The sequence below is a fragment of the Coregonus clupeaformis genome, chromosome 20 (assembly GCF_020615455.1).
Source record: "Coregonus clupeaformis isolate EN_2021a chromosome 20, ASM2061545v1, whole genome shotgun sequence".
NCBI lineage: Eukaryota > Metazoa > Chordata > Actinopteri > Salmoniformes > Salmonidae > Coregonus > Coregonus clupeaformis.
The window spans coordinates 31,414,421-31,441,967 of record NC_059211.1 but is presented as its reverse complement, the minus strand read 5'-3'; the positions used below and the strand labels follow the sequence as shown (position 1 = coordinate 31,441,967).

Here is a 27,547-nt window from a genome sequence, read left to right as displayed (position 1 = left end):
AACCTTAACCCTTTAACCTAACTCCTAACCCTAACCTTAACCCCTAATCTTAACCCTTTAACCTAACTCCTAACCCTAACCTTAACCCCTAACCTTAACCTGTAGCCTAGCTAACTTTAGCGAACAACAAATTGGAATTTGTAACATATCATATGTATGGCAAATTCGTTACATATTGTACAAATTGCAATTCATAACATATAAAACGAATTGTAATTCGTAACATACTATATGTCCTACAATTCGTATTATATTGTATGACACTATTAAATTGGTAGGCCAATGTTATGTAACCTAACCTAACATAACATATCATATTAAATGGAGTGGCATGGATTTTAGAAACATATAATACTTTTGCTCTGAGACCAGGTTGACCAACCAAACGTGGGATCCTCCCCCACCTCTCCAGTACCTTTGTCTGGGGCTGAGCATAGACAACGCTGCTGGAGGTCTGCCTCCAGAGCGCATAAGAGAGAAAGAGAGACAGAGAGTGGGCGAGGGGGATAGAGAGAGAGAGAGATGCGTTCCTGTATGGCACATTGGTTCAGGCTACTTTTCTAACGACGAAACAGTCAACCTGTGGATAGCAGCGCGTGGAGTGAGGATATTCAAGTCGCGAGCTAGGCTGTCACCGCTGCGGACACCCCACCCCCCACCTCCCCAGCTCAAGCCGCTGAAATCAAGGATGCACCGGCTGCGACCTGCTCCCATTTAATTCATGAAAGGAGAGGGACCGACGCCAAGTCTGGGGGCGCGCGCCGAGCCCGCTTTATGAATGGCCCGAACATGGAGGAAATTCCGTTTGAAAGAGTCCAGACCCGGAAGGAGGGTCACTGTCCGGCCGCCACCGGTACAACCATCGCTGCCATTGCGTGCGAGGACGAGTTCGAGAGCAAAGAGCTCGAGACGCTCTTCCAAAATTACAACCTGAAGCTGGAGCAGACCGCGACGCTCAAAGCCCTCGCGGTGCTCATCGTGGCCGCCTCGTCGCTCGCGCTGATGGAGCTTCTGTCAGGTCCCCGGCTCACCGTGTCCAAGGGCTCTCACCCGGTGCACTGCGTAGTGTTCGTCTCTCTCTTCATAGTCACCAACGTCAAGTACCTGCAAGTGACGCAGCTGCAGCAGATCGCCAAACTCGCGCTGCTCTTCAGCTTCACCTTCGCGCTCCTCTGCTGCCCGTTCCCCCTAGCGCTTGGCGCCGCCGGCGTCGGGGCTCCCGCCGCACCGGAGCAAGGTGTGTGGCAGCTCATGCTGGTCACTCTCGTGGCGTACGTGCTGCTCCCGGTGAGGACGCTGCTCGCGGTGCTGTTTGGTATGATGGTGGCCGTTTCCCACTTCATCGTCACAGCGACATCAGTCACGGCCAGAAAACACAAGCTCTGGAGACCGGTAAGTCCTGCACCCTCGGTACTCCTGCTCAGTCCTGCACACCGGTTAGTCAGTTAGTCTGTCATTTAGAACGAGCTGTACCGAGCTAAGCTTTAACTAACCTGCCTTCTCTTCAAGTCTCCTGTTTTCACTGTTATAGCCAATGCTTTGTTTCAGTGTGACAAGTTGTGGATTTCACTCCATTTTCTATTGAATATCAGTGTCTATCGATAGGCTAGTGCTGCACTGCTCTTGTTATAAGTGGTGTGGTGGTGGTTGTGGACCGTGGTGGTGAGAAAGGTTGTGAATCAAACTTTCCCCTGGTACACTTTGGCTTTCCAGCTATACAAACCCCCGACCATTAAACCGCAGATAGCAGGCGCTGTCCACTCGCGGTGGTGCTGAAACGAACAGCGGAGTGCATGCTGAGCTTTTCACGTACAAGTCATCTAACAACAAAACATTATAATACAATACATACACACACACACACACACACACACACACACACACACACACACACACACACACACACACACACACACACAACAACAACTAGCGCCAACACCACCACAACATCTAATTTCTGTATAACCCAATGTGAATGCCATTCATAACTCCATTCAACTGAACACCAACCATTCTGTCATTCAAATTTCCAATACCTGTCATGGTGATATAGGCTACAGAAGGACCTTAGGGATACACAATATGCTCTCCAATCAATATCAAGTGGTTTATGTTAAGCGGTTTGAATAAGCATGTTCAATCAATCAATCAATTTTATTTTATATAGCCCTTCGTACATCAGCTAATATCTCGAAGTGCTGTACAGAAACCCAGCCTAAAACCCCAAACAGCTAGTAATGCAGGTGTAGAAGCACGGTGGCTAGGAAAAACTCCCTAGAAAGGCCAAAACCTAGGAAGAAACCTAGAGAGGAACCAGGCTATGAGGGGTGGCCAGTCCTCTTCTGGCTGTGCCGGGTGGAGATTATAACAGAACCATACCAAGATGTTCAAAAATGTTCATAAGTGACAAGCATGGTCAAATAATAATCAGGAATAAATCTCAGTTGGCTTTTTCATAGCCGATCATTAAGAGTTGAAAACAGCAGGTCTGGGACAGGTAGGGGTTCCATAACCGCAGGCAGAACAGTTGAAACTGGAATAGCAGCAAGGCCAGGCGGACTGGGGACAGCAAGGAGTCACCACGGCCGGTAGTCCCGACGTATGGTCCTAGGGCTCAGGTCTCCCAGTTGGCTTTTCATAGCCGATCATTAAGAGTTGAAAACAGCAGGTCTGGGACAGGTAGGGGTTTCGTAACCGCAGGCAGAACAGTTGAAACTGGAATAGCAGCAAGGCCAGGCGGACTGGGGACAGCAAGGTGTCAGCATGCCCGGTAGTCCTGACGTATGGTCCTAGGGCTCAGGTTCTCAGAGAGAAGAGAGAACGAGAGAATTAGAGAGAGCATACTTAAATTCACACAGGACACTGGATAAGACAGGAGAAGTACTCCAGGTATAACCAACTAACCCCAGCCCCCCGACACATAAACTACTGCAGCATAAATACTGGAGGCTGAGACAGGAGCGGTCCGGAGACACTGTGGCCCCATCCGAAGAAACCCCCGGACAGGGCCAAACAGGAAGGATATAACCCCACCCACTCTGCCAATGTTGACTTTAAAATCAAAGTGGATTACACAAGCAGTCACGGTGTTCTATGAAAGTAAGAAAGGAAGGAAGGAAGCAGGAACTGAAAGAAAGAAAGAAAGAAAGAAAGAAAGAAAGAAAGAAAGAAAGAAAGAAAGAAAGAAAGAAAGAAAGAAAGAAAGAAAGAAAGAAAGAAAGAAAGAAAGATGAAGAGATAAAAAAGAACAAAAACAAAAGCCTTAAAAGTCTTCCTACTAAATCCATATATTTATTAGCGGGTATATTTAGTATTGGGTATTGTGTGGGTGTTCTATAACACTCAACCTTTACCCTTTGAGAATGGCCTGGTGTGTTTAAGGTTACCCAAGTTCATTAATCACATTAACTACACACACACAGAATCAATAACCAAGTATCAATAATCAATAGCCTTCTCCATCTGCCCTCCCTCCCTATCTCTGCTGCTCCCTCTTTGTGATCTACTATAGGGTCCATTGTCTTTGCAATTCCTGTTGCCCTTGTGTGCTGACATATAGTATTTTAGTAATAATCAGGGTTTCTACGGTAAGAATGCAACCCCCCCTGACTGTGTACATTGTTCTTGTCCTGTGTGATCTGCAGCTGGTGGCCAACGCTGTACTGTTCACCAGTGTCAACCTGTCTGGAGTCTTTGTCAGGGTGCTGACTGAGCGTGCTCAAAGGAAGGTCTTTCTGCAGGCTAGGAGCTGCATAGAGGAAAGGCTACGGCTAGAGGATGAGAATGAGAAGCAGGTGAGAGAGACACACACACACAGGCACACACACGCACACACACACACAGGCACACACACACACACAGGCACACAGGCACACACAAACACACACACACAGGCACACACGGGGACACACACACACAGGCACACACACACACACACAGGCACACACACACACACACAGGCACACACACACACACACACACACACACAGGCACACACACACACACAGGCACACACACACACACAGGCACACACACACACACACAGGCACACACAAACACACAAACACACACACACAGGCACACACGGGGCACACACACAGGCACACACACACACACAGGCACACACACACACACAGGCACACACACACACACACAGGCACACACAGACACACACACACACACAGGCACACACGGGGACACACACACAGGCACACACACACAGGCACACACACACACACACACACAGGCACACACACACACACAGGCACACACAGACACACACACACACACACACAGGCACACACGCACAGGCACACACACATGCATGCAGACACACACACACACACAGGCACACATGTACACACACACACACACACACACACAGGCACACACACACACACACACACACACACACACACACACACACACACACACACACACATGCATGCAGATACACACATACACAGGCACACACACACACACACAGGCACACACAGGCACACACACACACATGGATGCAGATACACACACATACACAGGCACACAGACACACACGCACACACAAACACACAGGCACACACACACACACTATTTCAAAGACGCACACAAATGACACAAAAAGATGCACATACAGTACATACTGACAGTACAGTACATGTACATATTTTCAAGCAGAGGTATTGTCTTGCATAGGCAACAAATCACACACTTAAAAAATGCTGAGTTAAAAAACAACTCAATTTGGGTAAATATTGGACAGAACACCTTTTGGGCTGGGTTGTTGATGCTGGGTTATTGAGCTACGATCAGAGATGGGCAGTATTTCTGTTACATGTATTTGAAATACAGTACCAGTCAAAAGTTTAGACACACCTACTCATTCCAGGGTTTTCTTTATTTTTACTATTTTCTACATTGTAGAATAATAGTGAAGACATCAAAACGATGAAATAACACATATGGAATCATGTAGTAACCAAACAAGTGTTAAACAAATCAAAATATATTTGAGATTTGAGATTCTTCAAAGTAGCCACCCTTTGCCTTGATGACAGCTTTGCACACTCTTGGCATTCTCTCAACCAGCTTCATGAGGTAGTCACCTGGAATGCATTTCAATTAACAGGTGTGCCTTGTTAAAAGTTACATTTGTGGAATTTCTTTCCTTCTTACAGTTTTTTACAATCACTTTGGCACTAATTTCAGAACCTTGACGTCATTTTTCAAAACTCTAGACACAAAACTCAAAACGGTCATCACTTGTAACACAGGCTGTCCAATGTTCAAAACATTGCATTGTGCATTCATATCTTTAAAGAAATCTTACACTTGCACAATCATTGATTCAAAATACAAACGTATTGTGAAATACCATTGAAACGTTAATTTAGATCACCCACACACAAGCAACCGATAGTTTCACTGTGTCATTGTTCGTACAATCATTAAATATTGTAGTACAAAATAGGTGATACATGTTTCATTATGGTACTACATGTAAATACATCCCTGTAAAAGTACTGCAGTAGTAGAGAGAATACCACAGACACAGTGGAATCATTGAACAAAATCTGAAACTACCTCAACTAGCCGGTGCCCCCGCACATTGACTCTGCAACGGTACCCCCCTGTATATATAGCCTCCCTACTGTCACTTTATTTTACTTCTGCTCTTTTTCTTCTCAACACTTTTTTTTGTTGTTGTTTTATTTTTACTTTTTTTGTTTAAAATAAATGCACTGTTGGTTAAGGGCTGTAAGTAAGCATTTCACTGTAATGTCTGCACCTGTTGTATTCGGCGCATGTGACCAATAAAATTTGATTTGATTTGATTTGAAATATATTGATGAAAAACAATACAGTACTGTAAAACATCAACTTGCTTGCTTGTACTGTAAAAAGCAAAACATAGGAGTGATTACTGTACATCTACATTTTCATCAACTCTGTCTTGTGGATTTGGCCACAGGTTCTCATCTACATCACAATGGATGTTTTCATTAGCCAAACATCTTGTAAAATCCAGGCCTGACACTGGTCTGCCGTGATGTCATTGCATGCGTCATCCATGTCCTGGAGAAGAGTGACTTGTTCATGAGGGCACCTATCATAAACCTTCCATCAATCGGGTTAAGGAAAGGAGAGTATGGGGGTAAATACAGGGTGGTAAATTGTGCATGGGCCTGAAACCATGCTTGCACCATATGAGCATGGTGGAACCTGACAGTATCCCACACAATGACATAGGTCACGCCATCAGCTCTACAGACCTGATCGAGCTCATCAAGGAAGGTTACAAGGAGAGCTGCATTATATGATCCAATACGAGGTCTGCGTCCCACCACACCATCTTCTGATATAGCCACACACATGGTAATGTTGGCCCCACGTTGTCCAGGTACTTTGATGGTTGCCCACTGGCCAATTAAATTCCGACCTCTCCTCCTTGTCTTGGCCAGGTTAAAGCCTGCCTCATCCAAATATATGAATTTGTGATGGTTGTCATCAGCATCCAGCTCCATCACCCTCTAAAAATACATTTTGGAAAGAGATTTATTGATTATTGTACAATGAAGAATTACAGTTTTTTACAATCACTTTGGCACTAATTTCAGAACCTTGACGTCATTTTTCAAAACTCTAGACACAAAACTCAAAACGGTCATCACTTGTAACACAGGCTGTCCAATGTTCAAAACATTGCATTGTGCATTCATATCTTTAAAGAAATCTTGCACTTGCACAATCATTGGTTCAAAAAACACATTTATTGTGAAATACCAATGAAACATTAATTTAGATCACCCACACACAAGCAACCGATAGTTTCACTGTGCCATTGTTCGTACAATCATTAAATATTGTAGTACAAAATAGGTGATACATGTTTCATTATGGTACTACATGTGAATATATCCCTGTAAAAGTACTGCAGTAGTAGAGAGAATACTACAGACACAGTGAAATCATTGAACAAAATCTGAAATATATTGATGAAAAACAATACAGTACTCTAAAACATCAAATGCAGTGTTCCTCAACTTGCTTGCTTGTATTGTAAAAAGCAAAACATAGGAGTGATTACTGTGCTTCTACATTTTCATCAACTCTGTCTTGTGGATTTCACCACAGGTTCTCATCTACATCACAATGGATGTTTTCATTAGCCAAACATCTTGGAAAAAACCTTTGGGCATGGCGAATCCAGGCCTAACACTGGTCTGCCGTGATGTCATTGCATGCGTCATCCATGGCCTGGAGAAGAGTGACTTGTTCATGAGGGTGCCTATCATAAACCTTCCATCTCCATGTGGAGAAAAATTCCTCAATCGGGTTAAGGAAAGGAGAGTATGGGGGTAAATCCAGGGTGGTAAATTGTGCATGGGCCTGAAACCATGCTTGCACCATATGAGCATGGTGGAACCTGACATTATCCCACACAATGACATAGGTCACGCCATCAGCTCTACAGACCTGATCGAGCTCATCAAGGAAGGTTACAAGGAGAGCTGCATTATATGATCCAATACGAGGTCTGCGTCCCACCACACCATCTTCTGATATAACCGCACACATGGTAATGTTAGCCCCACGTTGTCCAGGTACTTGGATGGTTGAAATTCCGACCTCTCCTCCTTGTCTTGGCCAGGTTAAAGCCTGCCTCATCAGCATCCAGCTCTATCACCCTCTAAAAATACATTTTGGAAAAAGATTTACTGATTACTGTACAATGTAGAATTATTAGGGAATTGTATTACAACAGCCATCTTGAAACTGAACATACCTGAACATTCTCAGTCCTCATTTGCTTCACTCTGTCTGCATTTCTTTCAAATAGGCACACGGTATAGTTGTTTTAAAGACACCTAGTGCCTTTTCAGCATGCGTGCAATAGTCGGCAAACTTACGGATTCCACATTGTTAAACATGTCTTCATTGTCCAAGATATGCTGGCGAATTTCTGTAAGGCGAATATCATTTCTGGCCCGAACCAAATCGACCACAGCCTGCTCTTGTTGGTCAGTCAGAATTTTGCCTCTGCCTCTCCTATTTGGCCTAGTCTCAATTCTACAGGGAACATTACAGTAAGAAGACACTTGGTCACATCACCTACTCTGTGATACACATTGGTATGCAGTCATTTGACAATTGAGAGTAGCACAATGTTTAGTGCATGCTGACGACTTACCGGTTCTCATTGCGGAAAGTTCTGATTATTGAGGCCACGGTTGACCTTCTGAGGTTTGGTTGTATCATTGTAGCCGCCTCAGTCATTGTCATGCCATGATTTATGACATGGTCTACAACTATTGCTCAGATTTCATTGGACACTCTTTGCTGTTGCTGCCGCTGTCTTGGTCCGTGGCCTTGTCCTCTACCACGTTCCCCCACACCTCTCAAACGAGGCCCACGACCACCTCTCAGAAGGGGTGCTTGTCCCCTGCCATTCCTTTGACCAACACGTCTTCTTCGTCTTCCTCCCACCACTGCTTGACCTCTATTGTGACCTGGATCACCTGCCGGCTCCATGTTACAGTACATATCGCTATGTTGTTGCCAGTGGATCCCAATCAATTCTTGATATACTCGTTCCACAATGTGAACTCAATCATCAGTAACGAGTTGGCAGAGTTGAACAAGCAATTACAAGGGCCTGTATCCATATAGCGCAGTACTGTCAATACTGTAAATAGTGGGTGGTACATGGGAAAAGGTGGTACATGGGACCATAGAAACAGTGTCTGATAAAGAATTATGATGAAATATTACATCCATAGATAATGTAGTCTAATTGGTTCATGCTCCACGCTAATTGGTGATAATGAATCTCGTTATCTTGAAACTTTCATGATCTAAACATGGAATATTGTTTGTCTGTTTCCATATAACTATGCATTAAGAGTAATGCAACAGTTACTTATCATTTTGAGCAGTTGTATCAATTGATAGTTGGATAATTGTAATGAAATGAATAGACACTCATCTGAAATTTAATGTGTGAATTGCCTTTTGAAATGGTAGTACTTTGATGTTAAGTTGTGTCATATTGAACAGGTGATTTTTGTTAAATGAACAAATGATCTTAGTTTTATGTGTATTGTATCCAAGCAATTGAAAAAAGTGTTAGAGTTTTAAAAAATGTGCATTTTGATCATTGGTTGTGAGTTTTGTGTCTAGAGTTTCGAAAAATGACGTCAAGGTTCTGAAATTAGTGCCAAAGTGATTGTAAAAAACTGTAATGCATTTGAGCCAACCAGTTGTGTTGTGACAAGGTAGGGTTGGTATACAGAAGATAGCCCTATTTGGTAAAAGACCAAGTCTATATTATGGCAAGAGCAGCTCAAAGAGGAACGACAGTCCATCGACAGCCCAAATAAATGCTTCACAGAGTTCAAGTCACAGACACACCTCAACATCATCTGTTCAGAGGAGACTTTGTGAATCAGGCCTTCTTGGTCAAATTGCTGCAAAGAAACCACTACTAAAGGACACCAATAATAAGAAGAGACTTGCTTGGGCCAAGAAACACGAGCAATGGACATTAGACCGGTGGAAATCTGTCTTTTGGTCTGATGAGTCCAAATTTGAGATTTTTGGTTCCAACCACCGTGTCTAGATGAACGGATGATCTCCGCATGTGTGGTTCCCACCATGAAGCATGGAGGAGGAGGTGTGATGGTGTGGAGGTGCTAGGCTGGTGAGACTGTCTGTGATTTATTTAGAATTCAAGGCACACTTAACCAGCATGGCTACCACAGCATTCTGCAGCGATACACCATCCCATCTGGTTTGCGCTTAGTGGGACTATCATTTGTTTTTCAACAGGACAATGACCCAACACACCTCCAGGCTGTGTAAAGGCTATTTGACTAAGAAGGAGAGTGATGGAGTGCTGCATCAGATGACCTGGCCTTCACAATCACCCGACCTCAACCCAATTGAGATGGTTTGGGATGAGTTGGACCGCAGAGTGAAGGAAAAGCAGCCAACACATGCTCAGCATATGTGGGATCTCCTTCAAGATTGTTGGAAAAGCATTCCAGGTGAAGCTGGTTGAGAGAATGCCAAGAGTGTGCAAAGCTGTCATCAAGGCAAAGGGTGGCTTAGTTTAACACTTTTTTGGTTACTACATGATTCCATATGTGTTATTTCATAGTTTTGATGTTTCACTATTATTCTACAATGTAGAAAAAAGTAAAAATAAAGAAAAACACTTGAATGAGTAGGTGTGTACAAACTTTTGACTGGTACTGTACATGTTTTATTGCATTTACATTTTGGTCATTTAGCAGACGCTTTTATCCAGAGTGACAGTGCATTCAACTAAGGTAGATAAACAACAACATATCACAGTCATAGCAAGTAACCATTACTGAGAATGTTGTTGCAGTTCGACCGGCTACTTGGAAATGTATTTTAAAATACAAAATACAAAATACAATACTTTGCAGAAGTATCTTATATATTATTTTGATACATTGGTCTTTAGGATAGTTTGTAGTTGTTTTGTGTAATTGTCATTTGTAATTCAATAAAATCTAAGATACTTTTTTGCAAAGCATTGTATTTAATTATAGTACATGTATTTTGTATTTAAAAATACAAAAATACATTTGCAAGTAGCCGGCCGAACTGCAGCAACATTCTCAGTAATGGTTACTTGCTATGACTGTTATATGTTGTTGTTTATCTACCTTAGTTGAATGCACTGTCACTCTGGATAAGAGAGTCTGCTGAATGACCAAAATGTAAATGTATATGTGGAAATGAACAACTGCAAAGCACACTGGGTATTGTCATTGGCCTAGTTTCATTTTTACATATACATTTACATTGAGTTAATTTAGCAGAAGCTCTTATCGCTCATAGTGCCATCAGACTTTTGATACCAATGTAGGGTGAAAGGGGGCCACAAAATTGTGAACCACTATACAGAAATGGTATAGAAAAGTGTTTTGTATATTGAAAATACAAATTACAGCTTTCAAAAGTATCTTGTTACAAAATACATTGGAGAGTAGTTCAGCCCAGTGTAATACAAAATACAAAATACTCAGAAGTAATTAAAATACTTATTTTAAATACATGCAGCAGAAATACTGTCCATCTGGTCATAGTTCAGTGACCCAACTGCTGGGTCAAAAATAACCCACGTGTGTTCTGTCCACTATTTACCCAGTGCTGGGTTGCTTTTTAACCCATAATTTTTTAGAGTGCATCTTGTGCAAAGAATGTGTGTTAGAGCTTGATACGTTTCAGAGTGAGTTTCTAAAGGTTGCAGGTGCCAATGTAGCTTCTGCAGCAACATGCCCAAAGGCACACAGTAACTATGACAGCAGCTATATAAGGAAATAACAATTACCGTAGCGTACGCATATAGCCACAGCACACACACACACTCCACCCCTCTCCACACAAACCTGCACACACAGGAACAACATTACACACAACATTACACACAACATTACACACACAACCTTCCTCTCCTCCTCCGCCCACTATACCTACCTATAGAAGTCACTTATAGGAATTCATTATCTTAATGCCCATACCCCGTTACACATACACTCACACACAACCCCCCACACCTACACCTACACACACACACACACACACACACACACACACACACACACACACACACACACACACACACACACACACACACCTGTTGTTTGTAGATTAGCTGATGATATGTTGTGTTGTTTCCCTGTCCTGCAGTAAAAGCTCTGAGCTCTGACAGGTCATTATTACACAGGCAAATTGCTTTCATGGCCTCCTTACGCCACCCGCTAAAGGTCACCAGTTTATCTGGGTATCAAAACGCACACAGCACCCTGATTGGGATCTGGGAACAGCACGGTGTCATGATGTAAACCGCCACTGAACCAGTCTGCCATTTGGCTCATAATAACCAAACCAGTCTACTATATTCTGCCTATAACAAAAGCCAGTCTGCTATTCTGACAGTAATAACCAAAACCGTTTTTTAAAACATTTTATTTCATTGTTGTGTAATTATCATTTTAAAACATTTGACATGCTGAGTATTAAACATTTTCTAATGCGTTTCGTGATAATATTGAGTTGCACTGTCTCCTCCCCTTCATCTACACTGACTGAAGTAGATTTAACAGGTGACCTCAATAAGGGATCATAGCTTTCACCTGGATTCACCTGGTCAGTCTGTCATGGAAAGAGCATAATGATTTGTACACTGAGTGTAATCAGGTTTTTAAAACAGTGTCTGCAAATTGAATAGTTTGTTTTATCCACAGCAGCTCAGAGACAATTAAGAAAAGTCATTTATTTAGTGAGCGATTAATGCAGCAGGACCAGCGAAGAGAGCGACACCAGGAATAATTAATGAGGAGAGGAGAGAGGATGACTACTACATTATTTCAGAGGGAGAATAGAACCCCACTCAAATGTACATCATGTTATATGTTGTACCTCTCAGACTTGTTCCTGGTAGATCGCACTTTCATATTTCGATTTTTGTTTTTACAGCAATCCTGATCATTTGTTAATTCACGCACAGCTCATCTGTGTTGCTACAGCTGCTGCCAAAACAATGTTTTGTATTCTTAGGAGTAGGTGCAGTCATGTAGGGTCATGGCCTTTGCTCTCATGGCAATAGCCTGATCCGTCCAATCTGTTTGTGTTTTAGCCAATTCCTCTCTGTGTTGGATCCAACAGTAGAATTGGCTACAGCACATATAGAATGGGACCAGGGCCTGTATTCATCAAGCATCTCACAGAAGGAGTGCTGATCTAGGATCAGGTCCCCTTGTCCATTCATTATAATCTAAAAGGCAAAAACAACAAAAACAACAAAAAGCACTCCTAATCTGAGAAGCTTTGTGAATATGGGCCAATGCAGGCTATTGAGAGGACTGAAATCAAAGTATAAAGAGGAATGTTTTACGACTGAGCGAACGAGAGAAGTAGGTCTCCGACTCTCTGTTGCTCTTTACCCTTAATAAGACGGTGGTGGTGGTGGTGTTGAGCTCATGGTGGTTGTTAAGGTCAGGACTAGCGTGAAGACCAGGGAGGAACTGGAGCATGCTGGTATTAATGTCATACCAGGCTAGGGCATCTCTCAGACACCACACTCTGAGAAGCAACAGGGATGGATGCTACACTACTGTATGAGGGAGAATCAAGAATGGGCGTGTTGTTCTCAATAGTCCTTATATATTTGCAGAGTATATGTATGTTATACCTTATACAGTGAATTCGGAAAGTATTCAGAACCCTTTACTTTTTCCACATTTTGTTACGTTACAGCCTTATTCTAAAATGGATTAAATAGTTTTTTGCCATCATCAATCTACACACAATACCCCATAATAACAAAGCAAAAACAGGTTTTTAGATTTTTTTGCAAATGTATTACAAATACAAAACTAAAATATCACATTTACATAATATGATATTTCATAATTCTCCCCAGTCTGAGTTTCTGAGCACTCTGGAGCAGGTTTTCATCAAGGATCTCTCTGTACTTTGCTCTGTTCATCTTTCCCTCGATCCTGACTAGTCTCCCAGTCCCTGTCGCTGAAAAACATCCCCACAGCATGATTCTGCCACCACCATGCTTCACCGTAGGGAAGGTGCTAGGTTTCCTCCAGACACGACGCTTGGCATTCAGGCCAAAGAGTTCAATCTTGGTTTCTTCAGACCAGAGAACCTTTAGGTGCCTTTTGGCAAACTCCAAGCGGACTGTCATGTACCTTTTACTGAAGAGCGGCTTCTGTCTGGCCACTCTACCATAAATGCCTGGTTGGTGGAGTGCTGCAGAGATGGTTGTACTTCTGGAAGGTTCTCCCATCTGGAGCTCTGTCAGAGTGACCATCGGGTTCTTGGTCACCTCCATGATCAAGGCCCTTCTCCCCAATTCCTTCGACCTCATGGCTTGGTTTTTGCTCTGACATGCACTGTCAACTGTGGGACCTTATATAGACAGGTGTGTGCCTTTCCAAATCATGTCCAATCAATTGAATTTACCACAGGTGGACTCCAATCAAGTTGTAGAAACATCTCAAGGATGATCAATGGAAACAGGATGTACCTAAGCTAAATTTCGAGTCTCATAGCAAATGGTCTGAATAATTATGTAAATAAGGTATTTCTGTTTTTTTCTCATTTTTTTCAAAAAGCCTGTTTTCGCTTTGTCATTGTGGGGTATTGTGTGTAGATTGACGAGGAACAAAATTAATTTAATCAGTTTTAGAATAAGGCTGTAACGTAACAAAATGTGGAAAAAGTCAAGGGGTCTGAATACTTTCCGAATGCACTGTATGTACACAGGTAACTGCCAAAATAATGGAAACGTTAAATGAGGGATACAAAGCATATTGAAAGCAGGTCCTTCCACACAGATGTGGTTCCTGAGTTAATTAAGCAATTAACATCCCATCATGCTTTGGGTCATGTATAAAGATGCTGGGCAGGCCATTATTTTGGCTACCATGGTATTCCCCCATAGGATGACAATGCCCCCATCTACATGTCACGAGTGGTCACTGAATGGTTTGATTAGTATGAAAACGATGTGAAGCATAAGCCATGGCCGTCTCAGTCACCAGATGTCAAGCCAAATGAAGACTTATGGGAGATTCTGTAGCTGCGCCTGAGACAGCGTTTTCCACCACCATCAACAAAACACCTAATGATGGAATTTCTCATGGAACAATGGTATCGCATCCCTCCAAAGGAGTTCCAGACACTTGTAGAATCTATACCAAGGTGCATTGAAACTGTTCTGGTTTGTGGTGGCCCAACACCCTATTAAGACATTTTATGTTGGTGTTTCCTTTATTTTGGCAGTTACCTGTATATGTGTGTCTATTGTACTGTAATGCTGTTGACCAAAATGCATCCATTTGACCTCTGCTGCTGTAACTTCTGAAGGCTAGGGCTGTGTCCCACATGGGCGGACTGGGCTCTGTTCAAAAGTAGTGCACTATATTATGGAATAGGGTGTCATTTGGGAGACATACTATTAATAATGAGTGAGTTCGGTTTTTTACTTCTGCATAATATGACTTAATGACATACCTCCGCCCACTCTCTCTTTCGGCTCCTCCCCCTCCTGCTTTAGGAGCGCCTCCTGATGAGCCTGTTGCCCAGGAACGTTGCCATGGAGATGAAGGAGGACTTCCTGAAGCCGCCCGAGAGGATCTTTCATAAGATCTACATCCAGCGTCATGACAACGTCAGGTACGTACGTGAGTGACACTATGGCAACAACAGGCTTTCTAACGGGCGGCAAGAGGTTTGATGGTCGTCTTGTTCTTGATCCACTGTGTCTTCGTCAAATGACATCAGGATTTAAAAAAAAAAAGTGATTTGGCTCAGTGAGAGGTAATGACTTTCAGTCACCTGGTCAGATTAATAAGAATGTCCAGAAACCAACTCTCCAATGTGTGTGTCAGAGGCAAAGGTAGAGCCAGAGCAGTGGTGGCTGGTGGGAGAAGATATCGCAGGATGGGCTCATTGTAATGGCTGAAATGGAATAAATGGAAAAGTGATCCAACACATGCTTTCCATTATTTAGTTTGATACTTTTTCATTAATCTCCTCTCACCAGACACCACTGAGCCAGAGTCAGGGTGACAGTTGAACTAATGATTACACATTAACTAGGCAGCAAAAAGACAGCTTTATGTATCAGTGATGATGAGAGTAGGAGTGGATGGCAGTCAGGCAGAGTCAACAGCAGCACTCCAGTCAAGGGCTCTCCTCTCTTCTCCTCTCTTCTCTCCTCTCTCCTCTCTCCTCTCTCCTCTCCACTGTCTATTCTATGGCTGCGTCCCAAATAACAACCTATTCCCTATATATTCTATAAGGGGCCTGGTAAAAAGTAGTGCACTATATAGGGAATAGGGTGCCATTTGGGACACAGTCTATCAAACGGCCTGCTCTGCTGGGTTCCCTACTGGACACCTACAGCTCTGTAAACCGCCCATTCACTGTCAGTGTAAAACAACACCACAGCCTTGGCTATCTTCCAACCAGCTAGGGTACTGCTACAGCTCCTGTGTGTGTGTGTGTGTCTGTATCTGTGTGTGACATCTCCCTGATCTGGGTCTTTTGATGTGACTCAGGGACGTCCTCGCCCCCAACCTCCAACCCTCATCGCCCCCCTCCTCCAACCCTCATCGTCCTCCTCCTCCAACCCTCCTCGCCCCCCTCCTCTAAACCTCCTCGCCCCCTCTCCTTGCCCCCTACTGCACCCTCCTCCAACCCTCCTCATCCCCCCTCCTGCACCCCTCCTCCTCCGCTCCTCTCCAGAGTAGGGAGAGCACACACACACGACCCACAACAGAGCCCTGTTCAAATAGAAATTACAGAAGTGGGGTTGTGAATAGAGAGTCTAGATTCCTGCTTTGCATCTACCAAACCACACCATTCTCTCTTCTGTCTCCAAGCCAAGTCAAGCCAAGCTGCAGACAGCGAGTTTCATGCTACTGAGGCTGCGTCTCAAATTGCACCCTATTCCCTATATAGTGCACTACTTTTGACCAGGGCCCATAGACAGACAGTCACGGTGCAGGGGAGGGACTCTCAAAAAGTCACACACTCTCTCACATTATGGCTTACAGAATAAGTTACACTCTCTCACATTATGGCTTACTGAAGAAGATACACTCTCTCACATTATGGCTTACTGAAGAAGATACACTCTCTCACATTATGGCTTACTGAAGAAGTTACACTCTCTCACATTATGGCTTACTGAAGAAGTTACACTCTCACATTATGGCTTACTGAAGAAGATACACTGTCTCACATTATGGCTTACTGAAGAAGATACACTCTCTCACATTATGGCTTACAGAAGAAGTTACACTCTCTCACATTATGGCTTACTGAAGAAGTTACACTCTCTCTCACACTCCCATCCATACATTCTCTTTGTGTTAGAATCAAGGGCTAGTGAAGATATTCACAGTGAATTAGATCAACACTGAACAAAAATATCAACGCAACATGTAAAGTGTTGGTCCCATGTTTCATGAGCTGAAATAAAATATCCCAGAAATTGTCAATACGCACAAAAAGCTTATTTCTCTCAAATTGTGTGCGCAAATTTGTTTACATCCCTGTTAGTGAGCATTTCTCCTTTGCCAAGATAATCCATCCACCTGACAAATGTGACATATCAAGAAGCTGATTAAACAGCATGATCATTACACACGTGCACCTTGTGCACCAATTTGTAAGTCACTCTGGATAAGAGCGTCTGCTAAATGACTTAAATGTAAAATGTGCTGGGGACAATAAAAGGCCACTCTAAAATGTGCAGTTTTGTCACACAGAACAATGCCACAGATGTCTCAAGTTTTGAGGGAGTGTGCAATTGGCATGCTGACTGTGGGAATGTCCAGCAGAGCTGTTGCCAGAGAATTGAATGTTCATTTCTCTACCATAAGCCACCTCCAACATTGTTTTAGAGAATTTGGCAGTATGTCCAACACGCCTCACAACCGCAGACCACGATATTGCGTCGTGTTGGTGGTGGGGCTATCGTATGGGCAGGCATACGCTACGGAAAACAAACACAATTGCATTTTATCTATGGCAATTTGAATACAGAGATACCATGATGAGATCCTGAGGCCCATTGTCGTGACATTCATCTGCCGCCATCACCTCATGTTTCAGCATTATAATGCACAGCCCCATGTCGCAAGGATCTGTACACAATTCCTGGGAGCTGAAAATGTCCCAGTTATTCCATGGCCTGCATACTCACCAGACATGTCACCCATTGAGCATGTTTGGGATGCTCTGGATCGACGAGTACGACAGCATGTTCCAGTTCCAACCAATATCCAACAACTTCGCACAGCCATTGAAGAGGAGTAGGACAGCATTCCACAGGCTACAATCAACAGCCTGATCAACTCTATGCGAAGGAGATGTGTCGTGCTGCATGAGGCAAATGGTGGTTACACCAGATACTGACTGGTTTTCTGATTCACGCCCCTGCTTTACACTATTCAAACTAAAGCAACACTGACTTCATCCCAAATGGCACCCTACTCCCTTAATCGAGCACTACTTTTGACCAGACTGTTCTACAAGTTACTCTCCTTTACTCACTCTTTCGTGGGAGTCTGTGTGTTGTGTGTACGTGTTCGTGCATGTGAGTGATTGGGATGATTGTGTTTTTATCCCTTTGATGAACTGGGATAAGCTGACAAACACATCTTCTTAGCTCAGTACATTCATTTTCATCAACAAAATAATGTTGACAGTGTCAGACTCAAATAAACTCAACTGTGCTACAAGAGAAGAATGTTATTTGTGACTGTGAAGTGCCCTTGGGCATGACTAGACCTTTTTAGGTTGTCATTTTTAGAAGAATTACAAACATTTTCATCTTTCTTTCTTTCTTTCCCACCTCCCCTATCTCCCCTCCAGTATCCTGTTCGCAGACATCGTGGGGTTTACCAGTCTGGCGTCTCAGTGTACTGCCCAGGAACTGGTCAAACTGCTCAACGAACTCTTCGGGAAGTTTGACGAGCTGGCCACAGTGAGTCCCTCCATCCTATTGGTTCCCTAACCTCAGTGTGTGTGTGTGTGTGTGTGTGTGTGTGTGTGTGTGGTGTGCATGAATGCGTGCGTGTCTGTGTGTGGCTCAGCCAGGTCACCCGTGATACAAGTCAGTATTCGACATCCATCCATGTCTGAGGACGTCGGGAGATGATGTGGAAACCAGCCACTAGGGGCAACAGTGAGCAATGTTACCTTCAAGTAGATTTCTGCCTCTGATTCCAAAGGTTGCAAGTTTGAATCCAGCAATAGAAAGTTATTTTTGATATTTTTGTTTTAAGCCTATCCCAAACCTTAACCCTTACCTTAAAAAGTCAGAGTTACTGCCTAAACTTAACATTAAACACTTAGAAATGTGACGTTTGGAACAACTTCGAAAATTTGATGTTTGAGAAACATGGATGAACGTCTAATTCAGACGTGAGACTGTGAGAGCTGGTAGGTGTGCCTGGTAGGAAGGAGGTAGAGAACTGTTATCTGTGGCACATGCATTATCAATATGATTACAGTAGTCTGGCAGTAGAAAGCTTTTTTGCTTTACCAGGCCACAGCTCTGGACAGGCTTACTGAGCTACACCTGTCACGACTTCCTCCGAAGCTGCCTCCCCTTCTTGTTTGGGCAGGCCTCGGCATTCGTCGTCACCGGCCTACTAGCCACTGCCGCTCCATATCTCATCATTCCATTTGTCTTGTCTTGTCAATTACACACACCTGGTTCATATCCCCTCATTAGTACATGCATAAGTGTTCCCTCTGCCCCCTTGTCCTTCTGGGTGATTGTTATTTGTGAGTTGAGTGTAGCTCGGTTGAGCTACCCGTACCTTGTATTTCCGGGGATATTGTTCCCCGTGTACCTGTATTTTGTTGACGCTATCCAGCGTAACCGTGTCCTACGGAATAAACTCTGTATTCTGTGATTTACCCTCCTGCGCCTGACTCCTTCAAATCACACTCTCACAACACCTTCAGCTACACCATACATTACAGCATCTCTCTCTCTCTCTCTCTCTCAATTAAATTCAATTCAATTTAAGGGCTTTATTGGCATGGGAAATGTATGTTAACATTGCCAAAGCAAGTGAAGGAGATAGTAAACAAAAGTGAAATAAACAATAAATATGAACAGTAAACATTACACTCAGAACCTGCTGCCCTTAGCTCTGTCGGGGAGGGGACGGTCATCAGCGCAACGTCTGTCTCCCTTCTCGATAGGGCATCCACGTTTCCATGCTTCGCCCCGACCTGTGCACAACAGAAAAACAGAAGTGTTGAAAGGACAAGAACCACCTGGTGACCCGATCGTTTGTGTCTTTTCCCCTGGGGGAAGCATGGTCCGTGTCCAGGGTGAAGTGGGTACCTAACAGGTAATACTTGAGAGTGTCTAGTGCCCACTTCACCGCCAGACACTCTTTCTCAACAATTGAGCATTTTTTTTATCTCGGTATCAGCTTTCGGCTGATGTACATGATGGGGTGCTCCTCCCCATCGTGTATTTGGGACAGAACGGCCCCTAGTCCCGTATCACATGCATCCGTCTGGACCACCATCGGCACCTGGAAATCGGGCGTTACGAGAATCGGATGGGAGCACAGCGTTTCCTTCAGACGGCTGAACGCCGCTTCTGTCTCGTCCGTCCATTTCACTGTTTTCGGGAGGCGGGCCCTGGTTAGATCGGTGAGGAGGGAAGCTATAGCCGCAAAGTTGGGGATAAACCGGCTATAGTATCCTGCCGGTCCCAGGAAGGACTTGACCAGTGTCTTGGTGCGTGGAACGGGCCAGTCACGTACCGCGTGAACCTTCCTCTCCTGGGGCTTGACGTTCCCCCGTCCGATCAAATACCCCAGGTACTCCACCTCCTCGAACGCTAGCTTGCATTTCTTGGGGTTTGCGGTCAACCCGGCTTGTCTGAGCGTGCCCAGCACCGCCTGGAGGCGCGTCAGGTGCTCCTCTCAACCTTGGATGATGATATCATCCAGATAGGCCACTGCGTACTGCTGGTGGGGTCGAAGCACTCTGTTCATCAGTCGCTGGAATGTGGGCGGAGCTCCGTGGAGACCGAACGGGAGCACCCGGTACTGGTACAGAACGTCTGGTGTCGAGAATGCCGTCTTCTCCCGGGAGGAGGCTGCCAATGGTACCTGCCAATATCCTTTGGTCAGGTCAAGGGTGCTGATGTACCGGTCCTTTCCCAATCGGTCGATTAGCTCGTCCACCCTCAGCATGGGGTAGGCGTCGAATACGCTTATGTCGTTCACACCCCGGAAATCATTACAGAAGCTACCGTCCGGTTTGGGCACCAACACGATGGGGCTGCACCATGCACTGTGTGACTCTTCAACGACCCCCATCCTCAGCATAGCCTCCACTTCTTGTTTCACGGCCTTCCGTCGGGCCTCCAGAATTCGATACGTCCTCTTTCTTACCTTTTCCCCGGGCCGGGTACGGATGTGGTGTTCAATGAGGGTCGTGCGGCCCGGCTTCTCGGAGAACACCGCTGTGTTCCGATCGACAAGCTCCCGGAGCTCTTGCTTCTGGGGTTGAGGTCCTCACTACTCGGGACAACCACTGGTACCGTTGGCCTCCTGGGTCCCGAACATAACACGGCCAAGGCTGTCCTCTCGTGCCACTTCTTCAACAGGTTCACGTGGTAAATCTGTTGAGGTTTTCGTCTCCCCGGTTGCCGTACGCGGTAGTTGACAGGTCCCAGTTTCTCGACCACCTCGTATGGTCCGTGCCATGTTGCCAGGAACTTACTTTCGGCCGTGGGGATCAACACCAACACCCTGTCTCTGGAATTCTCGGGGCTGGGCTTGGGCGTGTTGGGCCTTCTCCATATGTTCCCTCACGACTGGCCATATGTCTGTCATCCACTCCCGCATCATCTCCACGTGCTCTACCACGCTGCGTAAGGGGTCGGTTGGGCTCCCCACACCTCCTTGGCGAGGTCAAGTGGGCCACGTGGCCCGTATAGGAGTTCAAACGGGGAAAACCCAGTGGAGGATTGGGGTACTTCTCGGATTGAGAACATTAGGTGGGGTAGCAGCTGGTCCCAGTTCTTCCCGTCCTGCTCGATGACCTGCCGCAGCATCTGTTTGAGCGTTTTGTTAAAGCGCTCGACGAGCCCATCCGTCTGCAGGTGAAAAACGGAGGTCCGGATCTGCTTGATCTGCATGAGGGCACACAACTCTTTCATGAGGCGGGACATAAACTCTGTACCATGGTCTGTCAGTATCTCGTTCGGGATGCCCACCCGGCTAAAGAGGTGGAACAGCTCCCACTATGTCCATGGTGATGTGTTCAAAGGGCACCCCGATTATCGGCAGGGGGACCAGAGGGTTTCGGAAGTGTGCTTTCGGGGCAGTGAGTTGACATTCCGGGCAGCTGCGACAGTAGTCTTCCACGGCCCTCCTCATCCCGGGCCAGTGGAACCGGGCGGCGACCCGTTCCCGGGTCTTCTCCATTCCCAGGTGTGCCCCCAACAGGTGGGTGTGGGCCAGCTGAAGAACGGTTCCTACGTACCATCGGGGCAGCAACAATACCTCTCGAAGTTCCCCCTGTTGGCGCGACACCTGATACAAAAGGTTATTCTTAATTTGGAAATGGGGGTATCGCCAGTCACTCACCCCCGGAAGTAGCTGTCCATCCACCGCTATAACTTGGGCTGCGGTAGCTTTCGAATTCGGATCCTCCACTGGGCCGTCCCGAATTGTCCCCTCAGTTGGCCCCCAACAGGGTTCTCGACTGGCCCCTCGAAATCGAGAAGGGGGAGGCTGGGCTCCTCCTCCAGTGGTTCCCCAGGGGCTTCGGGTTCCGGCTCCCCCTCCGACTCCGACTCCGGACCTGTAGAGTCAGGTTGGTTAACCGGTAGCGTCCTGGCCGCACAGGCGAGGGGTCGTCCCTGCTCTCTTCTTTGGCCGGCTCGTATCTTTTTTTTCAACTCGTGCCCCCATAGGGCCGCGAACAGCGGACAATCCCGTCCCACTAGAATAGGTACCGGCAGCTCTGGTACTGCACCCACCATCATCTGGCAGCACCCTTGTGGTGTCACGATGTTGGTCCATACGGCGGGATACCGCTTTGTGTCACCGTGAACACAGGAAATGGACATCTCCCTACCCCGTTCGGTCTCCTCGTTCAGCAGGCTCGTGGTTACAAGCGTAAGCATGCTTCCGGAGTCTAATAGCGCTTCCGTGTCATGTCCGTCAACCTTCACCGGGACCATGGGTGCAGTTGATTCATGGTGCGCCCAACAGGAGGTGACATAGTTCACGGCGTAACCCATCTGGCCTCCGGTGCTAGCTGATGGCATCGACTCCTCTCGAGCAGGGCAATTCCAGGCAATGTGCCCCCGGGCGCCACACTCAAAACACCTCCGTTGGTCTCCATCTACCTGGGGTCGTAGGTGGCGGGTCGGCCCTTCCCCAGCCATCTCTCCACTGGTTTGCGGTCCCTTGGCCCTGCCGACTGTCGGTTCGGGGTACACCGCAGTGGGGTTGTCCTTCTTTCCCCTCGCACAGGTCGCCGACTCGTCCCGGCTCCCCCTCAGTAGGGCCTGAGTGTTCTGATGTGTCTCCACTGCTTCCAGGAGGCCCTCCAAGGTCTGGGGCGTGCATAGGCTCGCTGCCCGCTTCATGTAATGGGGTAGCGCCCGTACGAAGCGATCCAGGACCACTTTGTCGAGGAGGGAGAGGGTGGAAACGTCGGTTAGGAGCCATGCCCTGGTGACGTGCAGAAGGTCGCTCATCTGTGCTCGGGGGGATGCATCGGGTACGAACCTCCAGTTGTGGAACCGTTGAGCCCGATGGGCCAGACTGTACCAGTAGCGGCTGAGTATCTCCCATTTGAGTCCGTCGTAGTTAGCCGCCTGTTCAACGTTCAGGTCCCAATACGCCTTTTGGGCATTCCCAGAGAGGAACTCAAACAGGATCAGAGGTTTGGGTCAAGACGTTTACACAGATCAGACACAGACAGGGTATGATTAGCTCGGTTTCAAGGGTGTTTATTAATAAAATAATCAAAAGAAAAGGTTAGGTCTAATTAATAAAATAATCAAAAGAAAAGTTTAGGTCTCCCCCATGAGATCCTTTCCAGGATACCGTCTCCAACTACACAGAAGTTACCTTACTTTCCCCAGTCCTCTCCCATGTGCTGCCCTTCTGGCAGCTTTATGGGCCTTGCACAGCTGGTGAGCAATCCGCCCTTAATTACTCACCAGCTCCCAATCAGCCCCAATTAGTCCTGTCCGGGGAGCCCGTCGAGACCTGGCACGTCCAGCAGATGGAGACACCACCTCGTGATGTATACTCAATCTGTTACCAGGCCTCGACGAGTCTCCCACTGGTGGCTGACCTGCTGTACGCCACAGTATATATATACAGTGTTGTAACAATATGCAAATAGTTAAAGTACAAATGGGAAAATAAAGAAACATAAATATGGGTTGTATTTACAATGGTGGTTGTTCTTCACGTTTTGCCCTTTTCTTGTGGCAACAGGTCACAAATATTGCAGCTGTGATGGCACACTGTGGTTTTTCACCCAGTAGATAAGGGAGTTTATCAAAATTGGGTTTGTTTTCAAATTCTTTGTGAATCTCTGTAATCTGAGGGAAATATGTGTCTCTAATTTGGTCATACATTTGACATGAGGTTAGGAAGTGCAGCTCAGTTTCCACCTCATTTTGTGGGCAGTGTGCACATAGCCTGTCTTCTCTTGAGAGCCAGGTCTGCCTACGGCGGCCTTTCTCAATAGCAAGGCTATGCTCACTGAGTCTGTACATAGTCAAATCTTTCCTTAAGTTTGGCTCAGTCACAGTGGTCAGGTATTCTGCCACTGTGTACTCTCTGTGTAGAGCCAAATAGCGTTCTAGTTTGCTCTGTTTTTTTGTTAATTCTTTCCAATGTGTCAAGTAATTCTCTTTTTGTTTTCTCATGATTTGGTTGGGTCTAATTGTGTTGTTGTTGTTGTCCTGGGGCTCTGTGGGGTCTGTTTGTGTTTGTGAACAGAGCCCCAGGACCAGCTTAATTAGGGGACTCTTCTCCAAGCTCATCTCTTTGTAGGTGATGGCTTTGTTATGGAAGGTTTGGGAATCGCTTCCTTTTAAGTGGTTATAGAATTTAACGGCTCTTTTCTGGATTTTGATAATTAGCAGGTATCGGCCTAGTTCTGCTCTGCATGCATTATTTTGTGTTTTTTGTTGTACACAGAGGATATTTTTGCAGAATTCTGCATGCAGTCTCAATTTGGTGTTTGTCCCATTTTGTGAATTCTTGGTTGGTGAGCGGACCTCAGACCTCACAACCATAAAGGGCAATGGGTTCTATAACTGATTCAAGTATTTTTAGCCAGATCCTAATTGGTATGTCAAATGTTATGTTCCTTTTGATGGCATAGAAGGCCCTTCTTGCCTTGTCTCTCAGATCGTTCACAGCTTTGTGAAAGTTACCTGTAGTGCTGATGTTTAGGCCGAGGTATGTATAGTTTTTTGTGTGCTCTAGGGCAACGGTGTCTAGATGGAATTTGTATTTGTGGTCCTGGCAACTGGACCTTTTTTGGAACACCATTATTTTTGTCTTACTGAGATTTACTGTCAGGGCCCAGGTCTGACAGAATCTGTGCAGAAGATCTAGGTGCTGCTGTAGGCCCTCCTTGGTTGGTGCAGAAGCACCAGATCATCAGCAAACAGTAGACATTTGACTTCAGATTCTAGTAGGGTGAGGCCGGGTGCTGAAGACTGTTCGTTGATATATATGTTGAAGAGGGTGGGGCTTAAACTGCATCCCTGTCTCACCCCACGGGCCTGTGGAAAGAAATGTGTGTGTTTTTTGCCAATTTTTACCGCACACTTGTTGTTTGTGTACATGGATTTTATAATGTCGTATGTTTTTCCCCCAACCCCACTTTCCATCAATTTGTATAGCAGACCCTCATGTCAAATTGAGTCAAAAGCTTTTTTGAAATCAACAAAGCATGAGAAGACTTTGCCTTTGTTTTGGTTTGTTTGTTTGTCAATTAGGGTGTGCAGGGTGAATATGTGGCCAATTTGACATTTGCTCAGTACATTGTTTTCAATTAGGAAATGAAGTAGTCTGTTGTTAATGACAATGCAGAGGATTTTCCCAAGGTTGCTGTTGACGCATATCCCACGGTAGTTATTGGGGTCAAATTTGTCTCCACTTTTGTGCATTGGGGTAATCAGTCCTTGGTTCCAAATATTGGGGAAGATGCCAGAGCTAAGGATGATGTTAAAGAGTTTAAGTATAGCCAATTGGAATTTGTGGTCTGTATATTTTATAATATCTCTCTCTCTCTCTCTGTCTCTCTCTGTCTCTCTGTCTCTCTGTCTCTCTCTCTCTCTCTCTCTCTCTCTCTCTCTCTCTCTCTCTCTCTCTCTCTCTCTCTCTCTCTCTCTCTCTCTCTCTCTCTCTCTCTCTCTCTCTCTCTCTCTCTCTCTCTCTCTCTCTCTCTCTCTCTCAATTCAATTCAATTCAAAGTGCTTTATTGGCATGGGAAATATATGTTTAGATTGCCAAAGCAAGTGAAATTGACAAGAAACAAAAGAAAACAATTAATAAAAATGAACAGACATACATTACAGCATCTCTTTCTCTCTCTCTCTCTCTCTCTCTCTCTCTCTCTCTCTCTCTCTCTCTCTCTCTCTCTCTCTCTCTCTCTCTCTCTCTCTCTCTCTCTCTCTCTCCCTCTCTCTCTCTCTCTCTCTCTGTGTCGTTCTCTCACACTGAGCTACACCCTACAGCTACAGTATCAGATATCCTGTTTATTTAAAATATTACAGTGACTCATAGCGTATGTGTTTGCAAGAGGAAAACTATGCCATACTGTACGAAATACAGTATGTAAATACACTCAAAGACGGATGCACATGCGCAAGCATGCCTCCTTCATTTCCTCCACCTCTTTTTCTTTTTCCTTCCTGTGTCTCTATAAATCTATTTTACTCATCATATTTCCATATCTCCCTCTTCAATTCTGTTCTCTCGGATGATCCCTCTATCTCTCTTGCTCTAATTCAATCTGCTCCTTGACCTTCTCCTCCTCCCCTCTCTTCTTCCATCCCTCTCTCTCTCATCCACTCTGTCCCTCAGGCCTTGGATCAGTATGCCGATCGATACATTCCTTGACATAATAAAGTAGGATAGTAAATTAAAGATCCATCTCTCTTGTTCTTTCAGTCATTTTCTCTCTCTCTTTTCCTTTTAGTTCATTCTCTCTGTCTCTGGCAGGTAGCCACCACCGTCTCTCTATCATAGAGGAACAGGAGGAGGATAACTGAGTAGTAGAAACCCCTAGAACACTCAAATACATTCAAACACACTCAAACCAGACTTTAAGGGTTGAATCCCAAAGTTTTTACTAATGAGGAGAGTTAAGCTTATTTTATGTCTTAAAGCACGAGGATAGCAAAGCTTATTTTATGTCTTCCTGTCGCTATGATACCACACTTTATGACAATATCTCTTGATACTACTAACGCATGCACACACTCTACACATGCACGTTAGACACACACACACACACACACACACCCATGGCTATGTCACATGATCAGCATTATCCCCTCTTGAGTCTGAAACGGTGTCTCAGCAATCAGCTTAACTTGGAGAGAGAGAGAGAGATGGGGGAGAGACAGAGAGTGAAAGAATATAAAGGGAGAGAGGGAGAGAGGGAGAGAGAGGGGGAGAGAGAGACAGAGAGAGAGAGAGAGAGAGGGGAGGGGGAGAGAGAGAGACAGAGACAGAGAGTGAAATAATATAAAGGGAGGGAGAGAGAGAGAGGGGAGGGAGGGAGAGAGAGAGAGAGAGAGACAGAGAGTGAAATAATATTAAAAGATAGAGAGAGAGAGAGAGAGAGGGGAGGGAGGGAGGGAGAGAGAGAGACAGAGACAGAGAGTGAAATAATATAGAGGGAGAGAGAGAGAGGGGAGGGAGGGAGAGAGAGAGACAGAGACAGAGAGTGAAAT

General features: G+C 45.3%; 1 protein-coding gene across 1 annotated transcript in view; it reads left to right on the top strand.

Moving 5' to 3' along the window:
• Positions 1 to 432: 432 nt before the first annotated feature.
• adcy1a (adenylate cyclase 1a) overlaps positions 433 to 27,547 on the top strand; it is a 62,431-nt gene continuing 35,316 nt past the window's right edge. The window contains exons 1-4 of the mRNA XM_041840184.2: positions 433 to 1,392; positions 3,645 to 3,794; positions 15,107 to 15,225; positions 18,436 to 18,547. Coding sequence (XP_041696118.1) covers positions 775 to 1,392; positions 3,645 to 3,794; positions 15,107 to 15,225; positions 18,436 to 18,547 — 999 coding nt within the window. The 5' untranslated portion in view covers positions 433 to 774. The remainder of the gene's footprint in view (positions 1,393 to 3,644; positions 3,795 to 15,106; positions 15,226 to 18,435; positions 18,548 to 27,547) is intronic.